This window comes from Dermacentor albipictus, unplaced genomic scaffold (assembly GCF_038994185.2).
Source record: "Dermacentor albipictus isolate Rhodes 1998 colony unplaced genomic scaffold, USDA_Dalb.pri_finalv2 scaffold_152, whole genome shotgun sequence".
Classification (NCBI taxonomy): Eukaryota; Metazoa; Arthropoda; class Arachnida; order Ixodida; family Ixodidae; genus Dermacentor; species Dermacentor albipictus.
Genome location: NW_027225706.1, coordinates 94,840 through 118,000, shown reverse-complemented (window position 1 = coordinate 118,000; position 23,161 = coordinate 94,840). Strand labels below are relative to the sequence as shown.

General features: G+C 45.9%; 1 protein-coding gene across 1 annotated transcript in view; it reads right to left on the bottom strand.

The window, feature by feature from the left end:
* Positions 1-1,974: 1,974 nt before the first annotated feature.
* The window catches only part of LOC139053563 (valine--tRNA ligase-like), a 50,185-nt gene continuing 28,998 nt past the window's right edge, over positions 1,975-23,161 (bottom strand). The window contains exons 3-5 of the mRNA XM_070530493.1: positions 11,192-11,295; positions 10,034-10,140; positions 1,975-2,218 (exon numbers count right to left, since the gene is read on the bottom strand). Of these exons, the coding sequence (XP_070386594.1) occupies positions 1,990-2,218; positions 10,034-10,140; positions 11,192-11,295 (440 nt within the window). The 3' untranslated portion in view covers positions 1,975-1,989. The remainder of the gene's footprint in view (positions 2,219-10,033; positions 10,141-11,191; positions 11,296-23,161) is intronic.

Genomic DNA, 23,161 nt, shown 5'->3' with positions numbered 1-23,161 from the left:
ACCGCCGCTTGCATGCAAAATCGTTTCTGCAAGGCCAGCTTCATTCACACAGTGCCTGATGCCGAGCCTGATGCTTCCGAAGAGGATCAGCCCGGCGGCGATTTGTGGCAGTGCGTCGTCGACTCCAACATGGGGGCCTACAACACTGGTTGGGATGACTTTATTTCTGCTGATGAAGACGCTGATATTGCGGAACAGTGCACGGAAGAAGGCATCGCTTGCGAAGTGCACGCGGGGAGCAAAATGGTGGGGGGAATTGGACGACGATGAAAATTTGGATCCAGCACCCATAAGCGTGCCTGTAGCAATGGGCTACACAGAGAGGCTCAGGCAACTTGTTTATGCCAAGGACCTCGGCGAGGAGCACGCTTTTGCTTTAAATAAACTGGAGACCGTCCTCATCGAATCTGCACTGCAGAAACAGGTGAGCATCGCAAACTTCTTTGCAAATAAATAAATTTTGTGTATTTACTAGCCACTTTATTTTTTTCTCTTTAAGCTGTTGTCCACTTACTACGTACTTCAGGGTATAACGAACAGACACCGCGTAACGCTCAGGTTAGTTATAAGCGGGCTCGACTGAACCAGAATAGGAGACTGTGCACGCCGTCGTTTTCACGTGAGACGGGCTCTATATACCGTTCTCAATCGCGCAAGCCTCGCGCGTTTTCTTGTTCACGTGGGATCTAACGGTTGGAAAGTGTATACTATCGCAGCTTGCAGCAAGAAATGGTGCCATGTTTCGGTTACCGCCGATTAAACACGTGCGCCATGCTTCCAGCAGCGCCACGCGCTGTGATAAAGATGGGCGAAGATGCTCACCGCAACAGGACTGGCGGCGATCGGTGTACATGCCGCGTGCGACGACCCTGGAGAAGGTTTGCTGGTACCGAAACGAGAAACTGAGTGTGCAGTGGCGTTTTCACGTGAAACGGGCGGGTAAGTATTGCGGTGAAGCTGCCGCAGCAGGCAGCTATATACGGTTTCTAATCACGCGCACCTCGTGCATTTTCTTGTTTAAATGGGACCTAGCGGTCGGAAAACGAATCATACGATCGCAGTTTGATGACACACTGAATGTTGGTGCCAAAAAATCATGTCTAGAAACGTATGAACAGGTCAAAAATGAGCGTAACTCTACTGGGTCTTTCTTTTTCCTTTCTTTTTCCCTTCTCGATTGCGAATGTGCCAAGAAAATGTACACAATGCAAAACGTATCAACAAAGTTCTACTGTATTGCCCAACCTTTCAAACCACGAAGGTCAATCAATTTTGGTTTATATTAAACGCATGCAAGCTGTTTCACAGCAATGAAATCAAATGCTGATTTGCAGGAGTGACTGGACAGAGGTCTTTGAACACAAAGCAAAAAATAATGCCAATAGAATAGAATAGTTCTCCGTATATTAAAGAGGTTGCTGAATTCAAAAGCTTTGTAATTACACTACCAAGGCTTTATATACCCAGATTACCAATTCGAGATTAAGAAAAATAATAAAGTCGTTATTTTGAATCCACTTGTCAATCCTTCCTACATCAGTGCAGATTATTGGAAAAGTATATTTATTATTTGACAATTTTCACAGCACTCCATTCCAATGTTTCAAATATATTAACAACTATACATACTTGTTATGCAATAAACACAGCTCTTCACATACTCTCCCAGAATATTGCTAAGACATAAGGGACTACACTAAGGTCAATCAGCAAATGAGAGAGACATTAGCCTTATTTTCAATGAATTACATAAATTTAGCACAACATTTTGCCTCCAACTTCTTCTAGGAGAGAAACCTCTGGCCTGTTGGTAACACTATGGGATTCCTTAAGGCTATTAAAACATTGTGTGAAGATCACAAAACATTGACAATTTTTATTCGACAATAGACACCATTTTATTCTCTTCAGCAACAAGTTAAGCTTTACAAAACATGCACGTGGTGCACTGCAGTCAACACGGTTGTTGTGCCAAAAAAATTTAGTTTATCAGGCATCTGGAATACCAGAAAGTCGAGCGATCAGGAGACCACAAAGGGACCTGTGACTCAACTGTTTCTTCCATGCGTGAGCTGCCTCTAGGAATGGCTGACGTCCCAGTTGCTGTCGTGTGAGCCCCTGGTCAGCCCAGATCTTCTTCTCCACCACCATCTGGGTGGCGATCCCCGCATGGTCACAGCCGGGCACCCACACCACTCGCTTGCCGCACATGCGATGCCTGCACAACAGAGAAATGGGGGACGAGGATCCCCAAGATTATGTATGCAATTGGGGCAGTTTACCACTGCAGAATGGGACAAGTCGCTGTGCATTAACAGTGCCATCTGTGACGTCATGTGCAACCCTTTTGACCCACAACACCACCCCCTCTCTATCTACCACAATCACAGTTTTATCCATGTCCACACAGCCTGGGCACCCTAAATTATTTTAGAATGGCAGAGTACATAGCCGGAAAGTCTTCATTTTTCCAGGGAATGGGGAGGAGGGCTTGACCAGTTTTCCAAATCATACATATATATACGCACCATCCGAGGATGAGGGGGGGGGGGGGGGGGGGCTTGACGAGTTTTTCAAACCCTATATTATTATTACTTTTTTATGAGTCATTAGCATTGCCTACTGGAAAGAAAAGCAATGCTGAGACACATATACACTCAGGTGCACGCCACATGCCGTTAATAAAAGACTCTGCAGAAGGGGGTCACTGAAGTCTGCAGGTTTTTTCAGGATCAGAAAGCACTCAAAGCAATTTGAAGCGAGATGAATGCACAGCAACATATTCATTCTCCAGGCATAGGCTACCCATACCATTAAAAATAATTGTTAGTTGGCTACCTTTTTCTCTTTAAAAATACAATAAAGTTTGTCCTGTGTATGTATTTAAATATATTGCGTCTGTGCATGATGTTCACAGTGGAAATTTAAAAAACAATGTTGAAGAGAAAAAATATTGATGAGGTAGCTACCGCTGGTACTTTTAATGCCCTTGTACTCCTATTGTCCAGATTCGCAGAAATAAAGCGAAACTATGACTTCAATTTAAGTCCTCAATTTTAAGTAGAACCCTTTTCATAAGCCTCCTGGTTTCTGCCCCGTACGTGAGTACTGGTAAGACACAGCTGTTGTACACTTTTCTCTTGAGGGATAATGGCAACCTGCTGTTCATGATCTGAGCATGCCTGCCAAACGCGTCCCAGCCCATTCTTATTCTTCTGATTATTTTAGACTCTTGATCCAGATTCGCGGTCACTACCTGCCCTAAGCAGATGTATTCCCTTACCACTTCCAGTGCCTCACTACCTATCGTAAACTGCTGTTCCCGTCCGAGACTGTTAAACATTACTGTAGTTTTCCGCAGATTAATTTTTAGACCCACTCTTCTGCTTTGCCTCTCCAGGTCAGTGAGCATGCATTGCAATTGGTCCCCTGAGTTACTAAGCAAGGCAATATCATCAGCGAATCGCAAGTTACTAAGGTATTCTCCATAAACTCTTATCCCCAATTCTTCTAAATCCAGGTCTCTGAATACCTCCTGTAAACACGCTTTGAATAGCATTGGAGAGATCGTATCTCCCTGCCTGATGCCTTTCTTTATTGGGATTTTGGTGCTCTCTTTATGGAGGACTACGGTGGCTGTGGAGCCCCTATAGATGTCTTTCAGTATCTTTACAAACAGCTCGTCTACACCCTGATTCCATAATGCCTCCATGACTGCTGAGGTTTCGAATGAATGAAACGCTTTCTCGTAACCAATGAGAGCTATATATAAGGGTTGGTTATATTCCGCACATTTCTCTATCACCTGATTGATAGTGTGAATATGGTCTATTGTTGAGTAGCCTTTACAGAATCCTGCCTGGTCCTTTGGTTGACAGAAGTCTAAGGTGTTCCTGATTCTATTTGCGATTACCTTAGTAAATACTTTGTAGGTACGGACAGTAAGCTGATCGGTCTATAATTTTTCAAGTCTTTGGCGTCCCCTTTCTTATGAATTAGGATTATGTTAGCATTCTTGCAAGATTTCGGTACGCTCGAAGTCATGAGGCATTGCGTATAGAGGGTGGCCCAGTTTTTCTAGAACAATCTGCCCACCATCCTTCAACGAATCTGCTGTTACCTGATCCTCCCCAGCTGCCTTCCCCTTTTGCATAGTACCCAAGGCTTTCTTTACTTCTTCCGGCGTTACATGTGAGATTTCAAATTCCTCTAGACTATTCTCTCTTCCATTATCAGCGTGGGTACCACTGGTACTGTACAAATCTCTACAGAACTACTCTGCCGCTTGAACTATCTCATCCGCATTAGTAACGATATTGCCGGCTTTGTCTCTTAGCGTATACATCCGATTCTTGCCTATACCTAGTTTCTTCTTCACTGCTTTTAGGCTTCCTCCGTTCCACAGAGCATGTTCAATTCTATCCATATTATCCTTCCTTATGTCAGCTGTCTTACGCTTGTTGATTAACTTGGAAAGTTCTGCCAGTTCTATTCTAGCTGTAGGGTTAGAGGCTTTCATATATTGGCATTTCTTGATCAGATCTTTCGTCTCCTGCTATAGTTTACTGGCATCCTGTCTAACGGAGTTACCACCGACTGCTATTGCACACTCCTTAATGATGCCCATAAGACTGTCGTTCATAACTTCAACACTAAGGTCCTCTTCCTGAGCTAAACCGAATACCTGTTCTGTAGCTCGATCCGGAATTCCTCTATTTTCCCAGTTATCGCTAACTCATTGATCGGCTTCTTATGTACCAGTTTCTTCCGTTCCCTCCTCAAGTCTAGGCTAATTCGAGTTCTTACCATCCTATGGTCACTGCAGCACAAGTGAAAAGGTAGAGGCAACTCAAAAGGGACCTCAAATGATGCGGGTAACAAAACTCCAGTAATGAGACTTTAGGGAGGGGGCTTGGGCCCTGGAGCTTCTTCATAGTCAAAGCCTATGGCTAAGTATACTGTCTTTATTGAAATGAATATATCAAAGAAGATGTAATCACCTTATAATGGTGACGACTACTCCTTTTCACTTCAGGATATAGAGAATAAAATATCTAGAGAAAAATAAAAGATGGAAACAAAAAAATACACATGCAACACAATGCACGCATCTGAACTACACAAGCTGGCATGGCATTAGTACGCGTTTTAGATCTAAATGTCTACAGAAGATAACATACATACAAACACTGATATAACTGCCTAGCCATCCACGGAAAGATGCATAACAAAGGACACACCAAAAATTCTTCATTTGCATTTTTGCAGTGGGTAAAGGTTGGCTTTAAGTGTTGCACAATCCTAACAAACTAGCAACACGAAAACCCTGGACAAGCAGAGTGAAAACAGAGGCACACAAATCTAGAAGCATTTGTGAACCAGTAGACTGGCAAGCCCATGGTAATACAAGATATATAGAAGTGAACCGCAGGTATTTCGCTTTTGTCAAGTGCTTTGCAAGTTGGCAACATTGGGTCAAAACACTGGAAGAGTAACACCTTTACATGGCCTCCTGCATTAAAGGGACACTAAAGGCAAAAATTAAGTCAAGCTAAAGTGACAGATTAGTGCTTGAGAATCTCTAAGGCGTCAATATTATCGTGAACAGAAACTTCATAATCAGGAAACTGAGGTAAATGCAGGACATGATTAGAGACTCACTCGGGAAATTCAAGCACTTGCCCGAAGATAAAAGCACTCCTCAGTTAAATCTTGTCACTAGTACTTAACCACTCATTGCAGAAAGCATCCTTGTATAAGATGAAATAAAATGCTACTTGTCCAGTTCTATTTCATTTTTAGAAAAAAGAACTTATTGAAACTACCCTTGACAACGATGCGGGCGGTCGAAAGGTTTCATTTTCGCTCGGCACTGCGCCGTCTACGCTTTCATGTTTCAGCAGTTTCGTTATCGCGCAGTGCTGCACTGGTTTTGCTGGCTCGCGAAACTCGCACACACAGCAAGTAGCTGAGAATTCAACTTCCATGTTATGTCGCAGAATGCCCGACTGGTCTACGCCACTTGACCAAAATGCAGCTGCAGCGGTTAATCCACCACTCTGTCTTGGCTCGGTGCTGCCGTCTGTCAGGCACCGTTTTACTCACCGACGGCAGCAAAGGGTAGTGATGGTGTAAGCAAAGTCACCACTCCCCCCAGTTAGATGGCAGAAGATTTGAATTTTGAAGAAGGTATTTGGACCCGTCAGATGATATTTTCTCATAAGTTATGTCTTTTCTTGGCACGAAACAAGCATTGTGAGGTTTCTGGAATGGTATTTAGAGTCCACATCGATTACTATTTGCATAACATGATGCTTTTTTCTAGCACAAGAAACTTGAAAAAAGAAAAAAGAAAACAGTGAGAGGCGAAAGGAAAGATGGACGCTACACTTACAACTGTTTATTCCGAAAAACGAAGCATCCCATACATACATAAATACACACATGCGCAAACACATAAAACAAGCAAAGGATGTCAGTAAGCCGAAGCTTATTAACATCTTACTAACAGGATAATAATAACTTACTAACAGGATCCTAACATTAAAAAGCAGACGCCTTTACAGGGCTAGCCACAACCTCAAGAAAGTGGTGAACAGGTATGGAGTGCCCGTGGTCTTCTCCACCCCGAACAAGCTGGCCCGTCTCTGTCCCCGAATCACGGGTAGCGCTACGAACGAGCGTACGGTACAGCACGTTAAGCGTTACATACATTCCTCCATTAGAGTGGTTTACCTGATTCTGTTCAGCTGTGGAAAGTGCTACATTGGGCAAGCTGGGCGTTGCGTCAACGACCGAGTGAGAGAGCATGCAAATATTTTAAAGAAGGATATGACTGTGCACCTTTCTGTGCACTGCAGGTCTTGTCCCGACTGTGAACCATTGTTTTTTAATGTCAGCATCCTAGGCCGAAGCAAGAACAAAACCGCACGTGAACTGATAGAGGCCTTCCATATCTAAACCACTGGTCTAGCTTGCGTGAGTCAAACTTCTGTTACGCTTTATGATTCAGAATTCAGATTGCTAAGCATTTAAAATTTATAACAATGCCTTCAGCTGACTGACATCCTTTGCCTGTTTTATGTGTTTGCGCATGTGTATATTTGTGTATATATGGGATGCTCTGTTTTTCGGTATAAACAGCTGTGAGTGTAGCGCTCGTCTTTCCTTTTGTCTCTCAGTGTTTTCTTTCTTTTTTTCGAGTTTTTTTTTTTTTCGCTAAAAAGCATCATGTTAAGAGAACACCAACTCGCCCAAAAAGAAGTTATCCTCAAGTTATTATTTACATTTAGTGTCCCTGTAACCCCACAAAGTCACACATATCATTTTTTATACACTGAGTTCGATACCTGAATATGCGCTGCAAACTTGATGCAAGGCCTAGAGTGGTATTTTTGCTATGCTGCAGTGAAGCTTCTGTTCTGGATAGCTCGGGAAATTGGCAATTAATTACTGTGTTTTAATTCAAACAACATTCCATTGTTATTTCATACACAAATGTACTCTTCATGGCCAAAAATAAAGGAGGACAGTTATACTCATTTTTCTTCACGTGGAATGGTGCTTGGATTGTCAAGGGTTAAAAGGAGGTTGTTGCCCCTTCAACACAATGTGAGATGATCTTGGAGGCTATGGTTTTGGCATACTGTGGCTGGCAGAGAAGCTCGTCACTTTTTTCGCTAGCTAAAATGCATTGCATAAAGCCGAGCTTATGCTGCTCCATAAAATTTTTCCCCTTCAAGGTTGTGGCTCGGCACAAGCGAACCAAAAATATTTAAAATCACCGTCCCTTCCAGTCCGTGATGATGGTCGAACAGCGAAGCTGTGTTGGTTGCTCCAAGTGTTACACCATGCAAGTCAAACTTCACAAGTAGTCTATACATAGTATGCACGTACGTCATTCAATGATACTCCGGAACTTCCGGTTTACGGCAGCGCCATGTTGGGGAACCTATAGGCCTATGCGCGCGCCTGTTGATAAGGTACCCCAAGATGGCGGAAAGTAGCCGAAGCAGCGGATGTGACGTCACCTGCATGCTATGTATATTGTAAATCTTTTGTTTCACCATTCTTTCACCTCATTTTTGCTTTTGCGGTAGGCAGCTTCTTACTCAGGTGTACGCACTAATCGTGGTCTTCCCGTAGTCGCAGCTGGAATGGAATGTGCGGAACCACTAATCCAAAGCTCCCTGTATTGGGCGCGAGGCCCACCACTGGAGATGCAGGCACTGCAATCATTTTGACAATTGGTTGGATTGGTTTGACGATTGACGTGGCTGCCGGCACTTCTTGCTGGCACAAGCAATGATGGTAGCCACGCGCTCCTAATATGACGTTTCAACCACTGGGCACCGTTCGTTGGCCGCAAACCGCCAGCATAACATTTGTTTCTTTCGCGGCAGTGTGGAATCAATCAACGATAAAGTCAATGTCGATATGGCTCGATCGCCGAAAATGCATCAAGCTCAACTTGGCACCTCGATTTGGCATGCCCTTAAACAGTAGGATAAATTTGGAAAGTGACTTGTGACTGCCCACCTGCACACTCAAAAGAAATTAAAGGGGTCAGAATGCTGACCAAGGAGGGTGGGTCACTCAACATGCAGGCTTTTGCAGGGCCAGCTATGCCTGGATGCATTGGCATAACAGTGGATGCAGACGACAAACATTCAGCACTACTGCTCTCATAAACCCTGCTGTGTACGCCCGTCAAAAAAATTATCTAGAGCATAGCAGCCATGCGAAGATAAAATTTTCTGTGGCTTTAGCACCCAGCCTTGGGCATTTGCTTCCTTGCTTTTCTTTTCTTTCTTTCTTTTTTTTCGTGACGAATTCCATGTTTTAATGACTCTTGCAGTCAAGGGCACGTCTGGCAGCACAACACCAGTGGTCAAAAGGCTATGTGTAGGCACAAAGCACCAGTGCCCGCCGCCCATTGTTCCACACAGCAAGGAAGTGCAGAGTCTACAGCAAAATGACTCGCATAACAAAACATTAATTATGACCCGGCAGAATTCCTATCTTTCCTAGGTAGTATTGTGAATGCCTCTACAATGAAGACCACTACAACGAATTCACCTGTACAACAAAGAAATTTAGGCGCTCCCAACAGCTAAATTGTTGCTTTACACCGAACGCTCTGTAAGAGGTGCCACCACGGGCACACGCAGACGCAAATGAACTGCGCTCGATACTAGCACAAAAAGCAGCAGCAGCAGCAACGCATTTGGAGAGCACGCCAATGTCAGCGAGTGTTACAGTCATGCTGCCCTGCTCCAAAAGTCGCTCATCTCGTGCACTGGTTGTTGTAACACAGCAGCGGGTGTAATTATGGCTGACGAATGCATTGCAGTTCGTGATGGTGGGATGACGTAAATGGAACTGACGACTGACGACATTTCCAAAAAGTCATCTAGGGCGAAACGGACTAAGATGTCAACAAAGGCAATAGTGATGACGAGCCTGTAAGACAAACCAATAATTTGTACAGCAAGGAAGATGGTAGTGGCGTTTGACAATCTACAGCTTTACCTTGCAAAGCTTCTACATGTGTCTGCTGAATGTGCCCTGAACCTTGGCACAATAACGTCAATTGCAGTCGCACATTAGGTCAAAGAGTGCACAACAAAAAATTTTGTCAGCAACAACAATATTGCGTCCAGGCTCGTGCAAATGTCCTTATCCAAGTTTAAACAGCAACCAATTTTTCATCTTCCTGATTGGATGACCAAAACATAGACGCCCTGCTGAGCTGAGTTATTGTAAATGAAATTTAACACTGCTGAGTTGAGTTCGCTCTCATAAAATAATTAGGCTTGCATTGTGATGTATGCCTATCGTTTGAGGCCATACTTTGGAACAATCATTTCATTTTCTATTTCACCTTCTTCATTTTCCTGGATGCTTGCCGTTATCGCCAATACCCTGTCCTGACAGATGGTAAGAAAATAAAAATGGAAACTGAAATGGATTGTTACAAAATGAACTCCCTGTTGCCAGTAGTCTTACAAATGATCAGAGATGCGCCTCATACCAGCGCACCAGTGTGTCTTGTATGGTGACAGTCAATGCATGGCCAAGATGCAAATCACCGGTGATGTTTGGCGGGGGCAACACCATGCTGAATGTGCCTTCTTCCTTCTGCACGAAAAATATAAAGAAAGCAGCAACACAGCAGTGTTCAATGTCAAAAACATGTAAACATGACTCATAACACAGTCATAGCTCCCTTCACTCAAGAGTTTGTTTCGCTGGTAGAATGACATATTTTTAATTTCAAGAACCCTTCAGTGGATCTATTTCTAATGCACTTTGTGATGCACATCCTCTGCATTACAAAAAGAAAAAAGCAGAAAAACAAGGCAAGCTGTTCATATACACTACAGCCACCTTCCTCTGTGACTGTGTTCGTTACAATACAATGTGGCTAGAAAAGGGCTTTTGGCTGCACTTGATAAACTGGACGATTGCCCCTTGATGAACGAGTGAATCCTAGGACACTGGTCCAGACAAAGTTTGACACAGAAGGCTTAAAATATAAACACTTACCACTCTTGACTTGCACACTATCTGACCGACTCTAAATATTGTAGTGCACTTCACCATGTTACATTGAGGAATGTTTTTTTTTTATCTCTTTTTTCACTCCAACTCTCTTCATTCCATCCTCCAGAACAGGGTAGACACCTGGTATTTACACTGGCTAACCTCCCTACCTTCACATCTTTTTTCCCTCCATGCTTTTCATATTTCAATATTCTATTACCTTCGCAGGTGCCATACTTGCAATGACTTTTCAAGCGTAGACTGATGCTAGAGTAAAGAATAGCTCTTCTACTTTTAGGGAAACACAAGAGACCATATTTTGTAACAATTATTTTCTTTCTTTCATTCTGTTTGTCCTAGGTGGGACGGATGATAAGAACTTAATAATAGAATCAGAGGAAAAGAGCCTGTACATATTACAGGCTCAAGACTACTGAGCCTCATGAGGAAAACCTAGCTTTTCAGCCAACTCATTCAGTTAGTGACTTATATAATCAAAACAAAAGACAGCAAGAAATTGCCAAATTTTCATAGACACAAAGTCAATATTTGTGTGAGCTAGAATTTTTAGTGAGGCTGATCAGTTGCAGCCACCATATCTCCCTCTATGGTCTAGTGTAGTGGAGCGTGTCACCTCGCAACTCACCGCATTTTTGCACGGGGCATGAATGCCATTAGTCTCCCACCAATCAAACCAGCCAGCCTCCACATCTTCCGAGTTGTACACCCTTGGGAACTCGCCTGAAACATCTGCAAAGGCAATCACCAGCACTCACCTTCGGCACTATTCCGAGACGAGCACTGTATGGCACATAGAGGTCAGTTTTTCAAGCCTCAAATAAACTTGTTTTTCTTGCGATTGTAGGTCTCAAAGCCACAATGACTAGCGAGGGGGGGGGGGGGGGGGGGGCTCCAGATTAACTTTGACTGCCTGGTGTTCTTTAACGTGCACCCAGAGCTCAGCATAAGAGCGTTTTCACACTTCACCGCCATTGGAAAGCAGCCACTGTCGATCCCATGACTTTGTACTCCACAGTATATTTACATAACCACTGAGCACTCACATTGGGCCATTCTGGCGCTGAATTCCAATGGCAGATCTGGAACACTGCTGGATCAAAAGTTCCTGCTCTTTTCGGAGCAAGCAAATCTATTCCAATGGCAGCCCGAGAGTTGGCCTCGATCTGAGATCACCCCCCCGAGCAGTCTAAACCTCTCCGCCAACATCGGCAAATTTGACCGGAAGTCTGAGCGACATCATTCCTCCAGCTCCCATTGAGTGCATCATCTGTGTAGCGGATGGCACAACAAAGGCAGCACACACAACACCAGACAGCAAGTGAACAATTTCTTGTTGTTCCGTAGCGATAGATGGAAAGGCAATTAAGATGTTTGGGAAAAATAAAATGTTTCTGCGCTACTATTAACATGCCTTTCCTTTTTGAGAAAATTGCACCTCACAAAGCAGCTTCTCAGGTTCAAGGGGTGAGGAAAGTGGCTCAGACAACGACAAAGTAGTGCTTGCAAATACGTGCGTGAGACTATCTGTTCCACTCACTGAACCAAGTCCAAACTAGTGAACCTTACAGCAGAGGCCTCCACTTAGTTTAAAAGGTAAGCGAGACATAGCACAAATGTTCCCAGAGTTCGCATTTGAGTATTTATGCACCAAAATAACTGGAACCCCCCCCCCCCCCTCCTCGCATGACTTGCGCAAACAGCGGGGCCTGCAGCACGTCTGCTACTAGCAAACCGCGTTGGATACGCAAGTGCACTGGAAACGTGGGAGAGCCCGGTAGTTATTAGGTACTCCTGGCGTACCTATATTAATGCGTAAGCATTTTAGGGCTTCTTCCCTCGGAACTTTGTCCGTCCGTCTGCCCGTCCGTTTTTCTGTCTGTAACACATGAGACGATGCACTGCATGCATAGGTATACATGAGGTCCTACGGAGGTGTATATGAGAATGCCTTATGATGACGTACAACTAATGAGATTTATGATTTTGACTATATATAGTGAGTACTGTGAGGTATAAGTGTGTGTAAGGTTAATAAAGACTGACAAGATTAGTTACAATAAAAACTGTTTAGTGTAATGGCAATTAATTGAGAGTGATTAGGAATACTGAGGCTAATTAAAATCAATTTATGTTAAGTTATTAGACTAATCAAAACTTACGAAGGCTAAATCAACGGAGCCTAATCAAGAATTAAGTGTACATTGAGATTAGATAGGCCTAATTAAGTAATATTAATTATGAATTACAAACACCTTTGCCATAACTTTAAGGTTCATTAATTAAATAATTAGGCAAACATCGTCATTATAGACATAACTAAGCCTGAATAATAAATAAAATAATTACGTTTATTTACCTAAGCTGAAGTTTTACTTTAGTGCACTTCTCTCCTAAAGCACTCCAAATCTGGTGAGGTTTATTCATGCTATAGGGGGAGTGAGTAGCCAGGGCTCCGTACTGCAAACAAGTATGCAGAAACTCTACTGGAGTTGTCAAAGTGTGCATAAGCCTACCCCCAAATTTCTCCAAATTTCAAGCTGACCCACCCCCAAAATTTCAAGTTGGCCCACCCCAATATTTAAGTTGGCCCATCCCCAAATTTTAAGTTGGCCCATCTCCAAATTTTAAGTTGGCGCATTCCAAAATTTAAATTGGGCCACTCCCAAAGTTATGTTGGCCTACACCCAAATTTCAAGTTGGCCCACCCCTACTATAGGCTTCCCCATGCATTTTCTGTGGGCCCTATGTATCTCTATGGTTATTCTCTCTAATCAATCTTTTTTCAATTGTTCCTCATCACTTATAAAGCTACCAATCACCTACATTTACATTATTATAATGATGAAATGTTGTAACTTCGCACACTGCGCATTTTTCTGCAGATACAAGGTATTACACTTTTCGCGTGGCGGACGGACAGATCTTGCTGCGGTACTCGCTAAAGAATGCTTACCATTAAGATACGTTGGGAGTGCCCATTAACTAGCGGGCATACATATATATTGTCACAGCACTGCGCGACTGAGGCAGAGAAAGAAGAAGTAGAGTGTGCGCGCGTGATCTCGGGGTACTCGGCGCCGGCTGGGCCTGGCCTGTAGCTTCCATCTCGGACCTCATTTCACCCTGTAAATAAACATCATTCGTAACATCTTTGCTGGAGGTGCTGGGTAAATCTTAGACGATCCTGGACGACCCAGCTCTACCAACTGTCTGACGGAGTAGGCGCTTGGCCGGATTACAACCACAAGCAGCGGACATGGCCGATTCTGGAGAAGGCAGTGATGACCCCACCTGTGGCGGACCAGACAGCAATCACGCAGGTCAGGCTGGCTACTGGACACCGCTGCGAGAGCCACCCACCCTTTCGGGGAAGGCGAACGAAGACATCGATGACTGGCTTAAACACTACAACAGACTGAGTCGCCACAACCACTGGAGCACTATGAAGCAGCTCGATAATGTGGTTTTTTTTCTCACTGGAACCGCGCTCCTCTGGTTTGAAAACCACGAGAGCGTTCTGACAAGCTGGGACAATTTTGTAGAAGAATTCACCAAGTGCTTCGGGGACCCGATCTCTAAGAAAAAGAAGACGGAGCAGACGCTTTCCCAACGAGCTCAATTACCTGGCGAAACGTGTACAACGTAGCTAGAGGCTGTTCTGAAATTATGCGGAATCGTCAGCGCTACCATGACAGACAAAGACAAAGTAGGACCGTGTCCGTGTGACAACGCCCACTCTTGTAGTTAACGGAAAAGCTGTACTCTTGAAGGCGCAAAGCCCAGCGGGCCAACCGACCAGACGGGTCACGCAGCCCAACCAGCCAACAGAGTGAATGATGGTCAGTCACTATCGTGAATGTGCGGCCATGTAGATACGGACGGAACTTCTGAATGGCGAATACAACTGCTAGGCACTCGAGTTCAGTAACGGTGTAGTTTGTCTCCGCTTTTGTAAGTGTCCGACTAGCGTAGGCAATTACATGCTCACGGCCATCGCAGAGTTGAACAAGCACAGCGCCAACACCCGCACCGCTGGCGTCAGTGTGCAGCTCAGTTGACACCTCCGGATCAAAATGCTGCAGTACCGGTCCAGAAGTCAACAAAAATTTCAGCTGTTGAAACGCCAACTCGCAGTCAGCAGTCCACAAGTATTGTGTGTCTTTGTGAAGGAGAGACGTGAGGGGAGAGGCAAGCTGTGCGAAATTCTTGATAAAGCGCCGGAAATATGAGCAAAGGCCCAAAAAGCTTCGCAGATCTTTCACCTTTTGTGGCTGTTGAAAGTCGCGAACCGCTGCTATCTTTTCAGGGTCTGGTCGTATGCCGTCTTTGTCGACCAGAAAGCCTAGTACGAGGGCTTGACGCTCACCGAAATGACATTTCTTCAAGTTGAAAATAAGGCCAGCTTGCTGGATACAGTCAAGAACGATTGACAGGCGCTGATTGTGCTCGTGAAATGTCCGGCCGTAGATAATGACGTCGTCTAAATAGCACATGCAAATTTCCCATTTGAGTCCGCAGAGCATGGTATCCATAAATCGCTCGAATGTCGCTGGAGTGTTGCATAAGCCAAAGGGCATAACATTGAACTCAAAGAGACCGTCAGGTGTCACGAAGGCTGTCTTCTCCTTGTCTGAGGGGTGCATGGGGATTTGCCAATATCCTGACCGTAAATCAACAGAAGAGAAATACGACGCGGAGTGGAGGCAGTCGACGGCGTCATCTATTCGTGGTAGGGGCTACACGTCTTTCTTTGTGACGGTATTTAGGCGGCGATAGTCCACACAGAATCTCCATGAGTTGTCTTTTTTCTTCACTAGGATCACAGGAGCAGCCCAAGGGCTACATGATTCCTGGATCACTCCTTTCTGTAACATCTCTTCGACCTGCTCGGCGATTACTTTTCTCTCTGAAGGTGAAACGCGGTAGGGCTTCTGACGAATTGGCGTTGCTTGCCCTGTATGGATGCGGTGTTGCATACGAGACGCCGGTGGTGTAGGGGACGCTCGTTGGCCTTGAGCAAAATCAAACACTGTGGCGTAGCGAGCGAGCACAGCTTCCAGCAGACACAGCTCACTAGAAGACAGCGACTTGTTAATCATGCACTTAAAGTAAGCAGAATGATCATGGTTGGAATTGGGGTTGAATTTCTTTTCGGCAGTTGACATTTCGACCGTTCCGACGCTGACAATGGCTTGTTCATCAAAACATGCCAGTTTAAGTCCTAGTGGCAATGTTATGGATTGGGTTGAAACGTTCGCTGTCCACAAACGAGTCCAACCATCAGTGGTGACAAGGAGGGAGCAAGGGACTATCGCATTTTTCTTGAGCGCACTGTTATAGTCGGGCTCGGCTAAACCACAACAAGAACCTGTTCGGGGGCGAGAAGTATTCACAGGTACAAACATTGCAGTCTGAGGGGGCAAGCACACATCTTGTGACACGGAGAGAACGCCGGCGGCATCACTGGTACTATCTGTCATTAAGTTCGTGCGTTGCGGCGAAGAGAAATCGCGTCCCTGCCACAATCCAAAGTTGCCCCCCACTCACGCAAGAAATCAATTCCTAAAATAATGTCATGCGTTGTACATTCAAGCACAGTAAATTCACTTCGAAATGTCTGGTCCCCTATCGTAACTGAAACAGAACAGACCCCAAGTGGGCGTAACGTTTCCCCACCAACTCCACGAAAGGTAGCGTTCCGATCCCAAGAAAACATAACTTTTTGTCCAAGACGATTTTTGAAGGACAGGCTCATAAGAGAAACTGCCACCCCGGTGTCAACTAAAGCAAAAGCACTCATATTGTCAACTAAAACGCACACTTTGTTTTTAAACAATTTTACACAAGGGGGTCTTGATGAAGATGAACATATTGCGGCCTCACCCCCGTCGGTCGCACCAGCTAGTTTCCCAGCGGCGGCGGTGATAACGAGCAACGACGAGGTGATGGAGAGCGTCGTTGTCATGTCGGTGGTGGTGTCAGGCTGCGATCGGAAACGGGGGAGTCACTGCGGTTCGTGCGTCCCTGCTGCAGCCGCTGGAAGGAACTGGGATACGGCCAGGGCTCGTCAGCGGGCACGCAGGGTGTGTAGGAATTAAACTGTGGAGCACGCTGCTGGCGGCGGTGGCAATACCTAGCAATGTGCCCAGGCACACCGCAGCTGTAGCAAATGCAGGAGACGCGGCTTGTCGTGGGTGACACCGGTGACATGGGTGTTATGGGTGGAAACGTACTCTCAGGCTGGTTGTAGGAGGGAAGAGCCCGCGGAACAAAACGTTGTGGTGCATCTTGTCGGCGTCCCAGACTTGTCGGTTGCGGTGGCAAGTTGCTGCTCTCCGTACGATCAGCATAGGTCCTGCGAGGTTCTCGGTAACTCTGAGGTGCCAAGGTGGCCGGTGGCACACGAGAGCGATGATCAAATGCACACTGATGGCACACATGAGCGTCGTCAACAACTTTAAGGCGTTCAAGCTCTTCTTTAACCACTTGCCGAATCACCGAGGAGATGTCGTCGTGGGTTCGGACGGACACACTTGCAATAGTAGTAACGTTGTCCAAGCATCCAAACTTTGGCCCAATCCTTCTCATTTTCAGCGCTTCAAACGCCCGGCAGTGTTTCCTAAGATCAGACGGAGTACTAAGATCTTCCTTCGTTATAAGAAAATTATAAACATCTTCAGCGATTCCTTTAAGCAGATGTCCTACTTTATCTTGGTCTCTATATATATATATATATATATATATATATATATATATATATATATATATATATATAGCGGTCCTTCCATGTTTCCAAGGTGCTAGCGCATCGAGTGCGTCTTGCTAGCAGCAGACACTGCGTTGCATATGCTCAGCCTGTTGCGCATCCACCTGGCGTGGAAGGCAGTCCATAGACGCTTATTCTGGCCGCCAATTGACAGCGCTACAAGCAGACATGCTTTCCCTTGCTGCCTGTTGCTGCCACTCTATGCAGCCTCTGCAGAGCACAGGCCGCACACTCGCATGTCCCCTTTCGTTTAAGGACCACCCTGTACCAGTGTCCAGGCGGATACTTAGATGGTAAACGGGATTTAGCATTCTTAGTGTTCTCGGGGCGCCAGTTTGATATACTACAGCACCATAATCCAGTTGCGATAGAATAAGGCGTTTGTAAAGGTTCATTATACGCTTCCTGTCGCTACCCGGTGTTGTGCGAGACAGAATTTTCATTAGGTTCATTGTTTTTAGGCATTTCGCTTTGAGATATTTCATGCGTGGAATGAAAGTGAGCTTAGAGTCAAGAATGATGCTTGAAAACTTGTGTTCCTTGTTCACAGGTGTCTGTTGTACGTTCAGTTCTACAGTTGGATCGGGAATTAAGCCTCTCTTTCTTGGGCACGCCTCTCTTTCTTGGGAGTGGGCACGGCGGACCATCGACAAGCACGTGGCTTAAACCGTTCTGCTACCTCGTGCATGTGCTTGCTCATGGCCTGGCCAGATCAACGATACAAGAACAGGAGCAGCCTGACCAGTCTTCAAAAAATGCAATCGACCATCCCTATCTACCAAACTTCGCCACGTGCACTTGGACCACAACAGGAACACCGATGCTGCATCACTGCTTTCACGATGCCAATCCTTCGCTGTTTTGGGACACCTCACTTGAGGTGCTACCTATTTTTCATGTGACGTCAACGCATCGGTTTATAAAGGAACAGCTCCAGACGTACACTTTCAGTGGGCATGGTGGACCATCGACGAGCATGTGGCTTATACCGTCCTACTACCTCGTGCTGGTTAGTAACTGCTATAGTACGATGAGAAGTGACTGCCGTAGCCCAAATAACTGGCATTTTTAGCGGGGGGGATATGATGATTACGGGTATCTCCCCTGTTCAGTGCAGCGTGTAGGAATGATTGTGAATATGTGTATGGTTTTTTTGTTTCTTCTGTTGGTTGGGGTTGTTATATATGCTTCGTTCCACGCAATAAACTTCAGTTGCAAGTCGGCGCTCGTCCATGTCGTTTCTCCCTGCTTGTCCCTGTGAATACTGCGCTGTCCTGTTTCAAATGTGTCTTACTAACTTGCCCAAACGTCTGTTTTACCACTGCTTTGCATCTCGCCAGGCATACCCGATAGCTACACTCAATCAGTAGAGTAAACTGGTTTATCCCTTCTCTAGCGAATGGGTTCATGTACCAGAATAGCAGTCCTGGCAGCCTGAAAGTATTTTTCACTCTTTCAATCAGTGAGTTCCAACTACGTGCACACGCCCAGGCGAAAAAACCAACCAATGTCAAGTAAGCCGAATAAGCTGCATGTGGCTGCTTTTAAAAACGAGCCTCGCGTGTAGATGACCTTGAGCGTACAGTGAGATCACTGCAGGCAAAGTTGACTCATCTGGAGGATAGGAGCAGTGTGGTATTGACCAAAGGTGGAAGTCAGGCTCCAGCCGTCCCGAAGTAAAATAGCCATTTATTTAACATATATAACCAATATACATATAATGAAGAACAGAAGCGCCCCCTGGGGAATAAAGAACTGAAATGAATAACGAAACTGAATATAACATACTCCCTCCCTTATCTTTAGTGGTTAGTTGTTAGTAAGTATTAGTAAGGAAAACCCCAAAGCATGCACACTGTACTTATTTACACATATTTACAACCTATGTACACGACGTCAGACCACCAACTAATTGGTCTGATAGTCTTGGAGCCAGGCCGGTGGCCAGCGCTCTCCGGTCGGCCGCGTTGGACGTCGCACTGGCGACGGGCTCGTTGACTGCTGCTGCGGTATGCCAGGAGACAGTGCCTGCGCGTCCTGGGAGGAGGCTGTAGCACGGCAGGCTGCAGCACTGGCAGGCTGTAGCGCCTCAGGAGACCGCGGCTGCGGCGTGGCAGGTTGCAGCGCATCAGGAAACTGCTACGTGGTGGGCTGCAGCGCATCAGGAGACCGCAGCTGCGGCGTGGCAGGTGGGCCTGGTTCCCAGGTGCCCCTCTCCGGAACCCTGGAAAGCTTGGAGGCATTCCACGTACGGCCGTCTCCAAGTCGGAAAGAGGCTGGTCCCCTCCACTTGATCACCTCAGTTGGTGAAGAAAAGGCGCAGTCTCCCTTGAACAAAATGGCCAGTTTTTTTATACGGACAAAATCACCTACGGCTATCTTGGTTTTCTTGGCGGCTCTCCTTTTGTCCGTGTAGTGCTTGCTGCTTTGCTGCTGATGCTTAACCCTTTGACGAAGTCGCGCCAACTCCTTGGCTGGGTCTTCAGCAAATGCTGGTGCTGAGAAACCCACGACATCCAGCCTGGTTCGGGGCATTCTACCATGCAGCAGGACTGCTGGGGCGACCCCGGTGGTGGCGTGGGGAGCACAGCGGTAAATGGCAAGGTATTCTGTGACAGCTTGCCGGAGTGGTCGTCTTTCGAGGAGTGAAACGAATGAAATTCTTCAATGTGCGATTAAAACGTTCTATTTGCCCATTGGCTTGGGGGTAGTATACCAAAGAATGTGAAAGGCTGATGCCTCTGTTTTGCAGGAAAGTTATGAACTCACGCGAAGTGAACTGAGGTCCATTGTCACAAACAATCTCTTCTAGGTAGCCTTCACGGGCAAAAACACTTGTTAAAAAGTCTTTCACGATGCTCGTGGACACTTCGCTGCAAAAATACACCTCCGGCCATTTAGAATGGTAGTCGACAAGCGTTACAGCAAATCTGCTGTTGTAAGCTGCATGCTCCAAAGGACCAACAATGTCTAGGCCAAGCTTTTGCCACGGTTGCTCAGGCCATTCAACAGGTTGCAACGGTGCTGGTGATGTTTTGGCGGACTTATCTGCCTCCAGGCAGATATGGCAGTTTTTTACTGCAGTTTCCACTTGCTTATCCATTCGTGGCCACCAGAACCGCTCACGCAGTCGCGCCTTCGTGCGCGTGATACCCGGATGTGTCTCGTGCGCGGGGCCGATGATCTGAGTCAGGAGGGAGGACGGAACAACGAGGCGCTCTCAACGCAGTAGCAGGTTATCGACAACAGAAAGTTCTTTCTGAATGGCGTAGAATGGTTTCGCCTCTTCTGGTATGAACTTCTTTGGCGGCCAGGAACTCAGCACGAATGACTTCACGGTTTCCAGGCACGTGTCGTCGAGGGCGGCCAGCCTGAACTTCTCCTTAGTTACGCAGGCTGGCTCAATGAACGAGACAATTTCTTCCTCCTTAGCAATCTCTGCCCCCGAGGAAGGTGCTGGTAGCTGAGAAAGTGCATCTGCTACAGTGTTTGTGGACCCCTTGCGGTATTCAACAGTGAAATTGTAGCAAAGCAGTCGTGCATTCCAGCGTGCGATTCGGAGTGGGCGTCTTCCATGTCCTTGTGACGACAGCAAGGACACCAGTGCCTGGTGGTCTGTTCGAATTGTGAAATGGCGACCCGACAGGTACGTGTGCCATCGCTCACACGCCCAAATACACGCAAGAGCTTCTCGTTCCCCAACTGAATATTTTCTCTCCGCAGGCGACAGTGTACGAGATGCAAAAGCGACTGTGCAGAGCTCGTGGCCACTTTGTTGCTGCAGGACTGCTCCCAGCCCACAGTCGGACGCGTCGGTTGACACAATGACTGATCGAACATCTGGAGGACCGTACTCGACGAAAGCATTTCCTTGACCCTCTGGAAACTGCTGTCTGTTTCGGCAGACCAGATGAATGGCTCATTTTTGCGAAGTAAGACTCTCATAGGCTCAACCACTTGTGCCAAGTGTGGAACGAACTTGGAGTAGTATTCTACGAGACCCAGGAACGAACGCAGGGTGGCCACATCAGTTGGCCCTGGTGTGTTAACTATGGTGTCTCTTTCTCTGGAAGTGGCGAGATACCACGTGCAGTGACCTTGTGCCCTAGAAAGGCAAGTTCTGGAATGTCGAAAAGGCGTTTGTTGTTCAGTTTCAGACCTGCGTTCTTGATCTTTTTGCAGCACGGTCTTCAAGTTTGAAAGGTGTTCTTCTGCAGTCTTGCCAAAAATGATGACATCATCAATGTAGAACAACACGCCAGGGCAGCGGTCAAGGATTGTCGCCATCATCTTCTGAAATGCCGCTGGGGCAGAAACCAGCCCAAAGCAAACTCTTTTAAAACAAAAAAGGCCATCATGAGTGATGAAAGCTGTCAGATCCCTGCTGTCAGGGCAGGCACGTACCCAGGATTTTCTTTCGGGGGAGGGGGGGGGGGGGCACCACCACCTCAATTATCATCATCATCAGCCTGTTCTATGTTCACTGCAGGACGAAGGCTTCTCCCTGAGATCTCCAATTACCCCTGTCCTGCGCCAACCGATTCCAACTAGCGCCCACGAATTTCCTAATTTCATCGCTCCACCTAGTGTTTTGTCGTCCTCGATTGCGTTTCCCTTCTCTTGGTACCCATTCTGTAACCCTAATGGTCCAACGGTTATCTAACCAGCGCATTACATGACCTGCCTAGCTACATTTTTTCCTCTTGATGTCAATTAGAATATCGTCTATACTCGTTCGCTCTCTGATCCAAACCACTCTCTTTCTCTCTCTTAACGTTATGCCTAGGAATCTTCGTTCGATCGCTCTTTGCGCCGTCCTTAACTTGCTCTCAAGTCTCTGCCCCATATGTCAGCACTGGCAAAATGCACTGATTGCACACCTTACTTTTCAATAATAATGGTAAGCTTCCAGTCAGGAGCTGGCAGTGTCTGCCGTACGCGATCCAACCTATTTTTATTCTTCTGTGAATTTCCTTCTCATGATCAGGGTTCCCTGTGATTAATTTACCTAGGTAAACGTACTCCTTCACAGTCTCTAGTGGCCGACTGGCGATCCTGATCTCTTGTTCCTTTGCCCGGCTATTTATCATTATCGTCATCTTCTGCATATTAACATTCAACCCCACTCTGACATTCTCTCTGTTAAGGTATCCAATAATTTGTTGTAACTCGTCTGCATTGTTGTTGAATAGAGTAATGTCATCGGCAAACCGAAGGTTGCCGAGATATCTGCCGTCGATCTTTACTACTAAGCCTTTCCAGTTTAATAGCTTGAATTCTTCTGAGCACGCAGTGAATAGCTTTGGAGAAATTGTGTCTCCCTGTCTGACCCCTTTCTCTATAGGTATCTCCCTGCTTTTCTTGTGTAGAATTAAGGTGGCTGTAGAACCTTTGTAGATATTCTTACGCGAAGGACGAGTCAGTAAGACGAGAAACTATATTTACAGAATATATTTACAACAACGGTTGCAGCGCTGACCGGTTAGATTCACAGCGCGAGCGCAGTTCGTTCTTCCTCCTCTTTTTTGGACTCCTACGCGCCACGTTCAAACAAACAAATACCACACGCATGTAGCAATATTTTCCAAGCTTTTTACGTAAGCGTTCTGTACTCCTTGATTATGTGGTGCCTCTATGATTGCTGGTATCTCTACTGAATCAAATGCCTTTTCGTAATCTATATAAGCCACATAGAGAGGCTTATTGTACTCTGCAGATTTCGCGATAACCTGATTGATGACATGGATGTGATCCATTGTAAAGTATCTCTTCCTGAAGCCAGCCTGTTCCCTTGCTTGACAAAATCCAGTGTTGCCCTTATTCTATTAG